General features: G+C 37.5%; 1 protein-coding gene across 1 annotated transcript; it reads right to left on the bottom strand.

Moving 5' to 3' along the window:
- Positions 1,413-3,026, bottom strand: LOC107610407. The gene has a single exon (XM_016312462.1). The coding sequence runs from the start codon at positions 3,024-3,026 to the stop codon at positions 1,413-1,415; it is 1,614 nt and encodes a 537-aa protein (XP_016167948.1).

Below are 5,547 nucleotides of genomic sequence, written 5' to 3'. Positions count from 1 at the left end.
CATGTGAAATGATTAAAAAATATATATGAGATATAAATTAGGGCAATTTACCCAAATAAATAAAGTAGGTGAAATCTTTACTCAAATACACAAAACAGAAACATATTATGTGCATGTGCAATTTCCATTTTCTATGTAATCCGTGAGAAGCAACTACGGTTTCTAACTTCTACGTAAACCGTGGCTGCCAGTGACGGATTATGAATGGTTTGTGTTGTGTGTAAACTGTGGCAAGTGGCAACGGATTATGAAGGGAAGAATGAAGGCATAAACCGTGGCAGGCTCCCACGGTTTATGAAGATGGTGCAGTAAACGTAAACCTCTCTAGCCTTCCACGGTTTATGTGTTAGGGACTATAAATACATAATCCGCTGAAGCTCTTCACGGATCATTTGTGTCACAAACAAAATTTTGAAGGTTGTTGGTTTCAGAGAATTTGGGGAAAGCTTTGAAGGTTTCAAAGAGGTTTGGGTGATGGGACCATGGAGGATGAGGATCGCTTGTACGGATTAAATGGCGTTGCTCACGTGGCTGGATACATCGACGAAGAGGTTAGTTATTATTATTATTATTATTATTATTATTATTATTATTATTTATATAAATATTGATATTATTATGGTTATTGTTAGTAAAAATATTTTATTATTTTTATTTTTATTGTTATTCTTATTAATATTATTTATATAAATATTGATATTATTATGGTTATTGATAGTAAAAATATTTTATTACTTTTATTTTTATTGTTATTATGAGTGCATAGTATTAGTAGTTTCATTGCTAATATTATTATTGTTGTTACCTTTATGACAATAGTAGTTATTATTGTTACTCTTATTTTTTGTTAGTGTTGGGAGCGTTTAGTATTATAATTACTGTTATTGTTAGTAGAGTTATTCTTGTTGGTGTTGTTATTGTTCCATTTTGCTTCGTGATTGTTATTGTTATAACAAGAGAATCAACAAAATCAATGTGAGGATTCTAGTAATTTTTTATAAATTATGTTTGATGTTATTAGTAATGGTCGTATGTTGAGGGATTTTGTTACCCACATTTTGCAGCCTACTAAGGTTATTAGCGACGTTAGGAGACAACAGAATATGCCCTTACACGACCGGATTATACCCTATCTGGAGACCGCGTGCTTGTATCATTTGGCTAGGCTGAACAATGAGTGGTTCTGGGTTGATGAGCCTCTCCTTAGTGCATTTATTGAGCGGTGGCGTCCTGAGACCCACACCTTCCATATGCCCTTTGGTGATGAGTGCACTATTACTTTGCAAGATGTGGCATATTAGCTGGGTTTGTCGATCGATGGTGAGCCTGTTAGTGGGTGCCTGATTGAGTTTGAGAATCTGATGGAGCACGGTAGACCAGCATGGGTGTGGTTCCGCAAGTTGTTCGGGGAGTTACCTTCGCAAAGTAAAGTAAAGCAGATGACAGTGTGCTACACATAGTTCCATGAGAGGTTCCGGGTTCTCGCAGCAGATGCTAGCGATGAGACCGTGCGTATATACGCTCGTGCCTATATTCTGATGCTGTTGTCCTCTCAGCTGTTTGCGGACAAGAATGCAAACCGGGTCCACCTTCGCTGGTTGCCTTATTTGGCATCGTTGGACGACTTGGGCAGATATAGCTGGGGCTCGGCTGCACTGGCCTGGTTGTATAGATGTCTTTGTCGTGGGACAAACAGAAACGTTGTTAACTTGGTCGGGCATTGTTGATTGTACCCCTAGCATCCAACGTGGCAACTCCACGTACGACTCTTCCCAATCTCCATATATTTGTGCCACTACCTTCTGCTTGGCCATCCAAACCTTCCTGTAACTAGGCCTGAAATCGTAATCGGCTTCTGTAGCTTGTTGCAATACCTTTACCGTAACCGCAGCATCTGCCCTAACCAATGGAAGAATCTTCGCACAGATAACGTGGTAATCCAGCTGACGATGATCACTGGAAATAGAGGTTGCCAAGTATGTGTGTGGCCCGTTGTACCTCCTAACCTCCCAAGTGCCCTTTCGTGCAAGCAGCGCTACGCGAATCAACCAAGTACAACCCTTGCCGAATTCCTTACATTTTCCATGATACTTCAGATGATCTGATTTGATCACTCTGTACTCAACACCTCGCCGGATGCTATAGTCCTTCACACTCAACACAGCCTCATCTTTATTCTGGAATGATTGCCCAATCTGAAATTCTGTAGAAGAGCCCCCGACTGTGTTACCACCGTCCTCCTGTTGGCCCAGAGCCTCAAAGTTTAGTGTGGAGAAGTGTAGAGGGTACTGTTGAGAAGCAGAACTTGAAGGCCGATGCTGCACATGTGGATTGGCACCTGTGTCATCGTCGCTGTCCCCTATGATATCAACAGGCTCCTGGTCAGAGTCATCGTCACACATTGCATTCTCTACTCGATCAGGTTCACCATCCCCTTCCCCATCCCCTTCCATATAAGGTAACAGGCCACCACCGGTGCCCACAACGTAAGCCTGCTCAAAGACTCCTGCATTCTCCAAAAGTACAGAACCAACAACCTCCGTTCGGTCTAAATCAGCCGCGAATGAAGGGGATGCTACTGGCGGAAGATACGGTCTGATCGCAGGCATCGAACTAGACGCACCTCCCGCGGCAGTCGAGCTAGGAACTGGAGTGGATGCCCCAGAACTATCGACACTGACCTCCAACTTCGCGAACAACTCGTGGATTCTGATCTCCGGAAAACTCCTTACACAATGGAACAAAACCCTAATATCTTCATCAGTCGCTAGCACAAAGGTATCATACTTAACACCGGTCGAGACAACTGCGATGGGAATCTTGTAGAATAGTTTCTTCACCCACTTGCTACCAAACACGCCAAGCTTCTGCAAGATGCTGTTTTTCAAATCTGACAAAGTGCTTGACGAACTGATGAAAACACTCAGTGGTCCTCTGTCAGTGAACTTCACCCCATAGGTTTTGCTTTTTTTAATTTTCCCAGAGCAATGCACTAAGGCAAGAAAACTCTCTTCCTCACTTGACATTGGGAGAATGATCTCTTATGGAGATTGAATCTCACCCTCATATATATAGAGTTTCTATCATTGTAAACCGTGGGAACCTACAGAGTTTTATGGCCATAATTAATCCTTCATAAACCGTTGTAGCCCACAACGGTTTATCACCATCTCGCCATCTTCATAAACCGTGGGAGCCTGCCACGGTTTATGCCTTCATTCTTCCCTTCATAATCTGTTGCCACTTGCCACGGTTTACACACAACACAAACCATTCATAATCCGTCCCTGGCAGCCACACGATTTACGTAGAAGTTAGAAATCGTGGTTGCTTCCCACGGATTAATAGAAAATGGAAATTGCACATGCACGTAACATGTTTCTGTTTTGTGTATTTGAGTAAAGATTTCACCTACTTTATTTATTTGGGTAAATTGCCCTATAAATTAATAAAGACATTTAAATAAATTTATGAATTTTGAAATTAGCGAGTGAAATTTTTTCTTGAATTCCCGCACTTACCTAAAAAACATTTTGCTCCCGGTCCTGTCTCTGAAAAATTTTTTCCACAGCTGGATTTTTGTTTGGAATGCGAAAATCTCTATGCCTCAAAAAGTTTCACCATTCTTATATGAATTTGGATTTTTTAAATTTTAAATTTGTACTTTAGAGGATAAAGTATGATCTTCTATCCTTAAATGATTTTTCTCTCATAATTATTTTTGGTCCCACCTATAAAATAAATAGTGAGAGATCACATTTTATTCTCTAAAGTAAAATTCAAATTTTAGAGAATCCAAATCCTTCCTATATATAATCACTTGACCAATAGAAAACTACAATAGCGCCGTGCTACGATAAATTTATTATTTGTAACCTATTGTTAAAAATAATGATTCGATGCTTATTCTTTTTTGGGCAAGTAGGGATTGAAAAAAAAAATTTTTTTTTCTTACAAAATCGTCCTTAAAGTTTAACTTGATTTTAAAATCGTCTTTTTGGACCAAAATATCCTTCCCCTTCTTCTCTAAAATCCTCATTTTCTATTATTCCTTTTCTTTTTCTCCATCTCATAAGCAGAACCAGATAAACAAGGCAATACACATTGGGGACAAAAAAAAAAAAACAGAAGACAACAAAGCAAAATCTTGCCTTCATCTTCAACAAAAGAAACAGAAGCAATCAGAAGCATCAACAACAACAATGAAATAAAAAGGAATAAACAGAAATAACCAGAAGCATCAATACGGCAATGCGGTGGTGGCGGGCTGCAAATCGCAACGAGAAGGTGATAAGAACAGCTTTGCGGTGGTCGGCGGCTACAAATCACGAGGGAGACACTGCGGCGGTGCAAATCGCGAGGAATGACAGCACTCTTGAGGGCTAGCGGCGGATTCCTTTCCCCACCTTTCCTTCTCCCTCTTCTTTCCTGAACAACCCCCCTCCACGTGATTTCCCTTCCCCTTTTCCTTTAACTCGTTTTTTTTTTTTTTATATATTTGTTTAGTTAGGAATAATTTGGTAATAAAAAAAAATTTAGTAAAAATGATATAAGTAAAAAAAAGATTAAAAACGAAAAAATATTTTTAACCCCCTACATTCCGACCAAAATCGTACTTAACCCTTCTTATAGTTTGGACTTTGAAGCAAAATTAGTCAAATTTAAAATTATTATTTCAATAAAGATTTTTGTTCCGAAATTGTTAATTGAACTGCATATGCAGATTGGACATCAGGGGATGATGATCCCAGAAAATCAACAGATAGGTTATTGGATGGTAATTATCTAAATTATCTTTTTTATTGTGTTAATAATTTCAGCATGATAGAGAATTATTTTTTATTTTTTGCATGGATGTAGAGTTCCTAACTTACTCACCAAGTAAGAATAGGTTATGGGTCAAAAACCCGGAAGAGAGCCCGTATGATTGTGAGTGACCTGTTCTACCTATTGGATCAATTTAGATTGGTTTGTTGTTGGGCTTCTCAAATTATTGGGCTAGAAATATTTATTATTTTTAAATAATCTACTTTTTATTTCATTATTTGTTTTACTCCTAATTTTTAAATATTACAAACTTATCAATACCACACTTACAGTCTTACAAACAACATTAAAGATTTTATCTACTATTTTACATCAGTTAAATTTTAAATCCGAAAACACTCATTACAAGATATAAGAAGATGACCACTAAATCAAGACATTGCGAGTCTCATCCACTTTTTGTTTAGTAATCTAAAAAAATATACAGTATCAACTTAAATAATTGAACACAACTTTAACAACAATCATATTTTTATATGTTGCCTTTATTTAAAATAAAAAAGAATAAAATCAACTATACACAAGTAATTTTAAGTAAGACTTTCATAATATGCAACTAAAACAATAGTTCAACTTCTTGTCATCAAATATTACTATGATGTGTATAATTTATCTCAAGTAAACATCAATATAATTTAAATTTTCCAAAAATCAACTTATCATAACTATTTGATGTCTTTTAAAAATATATATGCACCTCAAACAACAACAATCAGTCAA

This window comes from Arachis ipaensis, chromosome B08 (assembly GCF_000816755.2).
Source record: "Arachis ipaensis cultivar K30076 chromosome B08, Araip1.1, whole genome shotgun sequence".
NCBI lineage: Eukaryota > Viridiplantae > Streptophyta > Magnoliopsida > Fabales > Fabaceae > Arachis > Arachis ipaensis.
The sequence above is the reverse complement of the archived record's forward strand: the minus strand, read 5'-3'. Positions and strand labels throughout refer to the sequence as shown.

What these genes read in the sequence shown, in the direction of transcription:
- LOC107610407 (XM_016312462.1), bottom strand. Translation starts at nt 3,026, where the DNA reads ATGTCAAGTGAGGAAGAGAGTTTTCTTGCCTTAGTGCATTGCTCTGGG.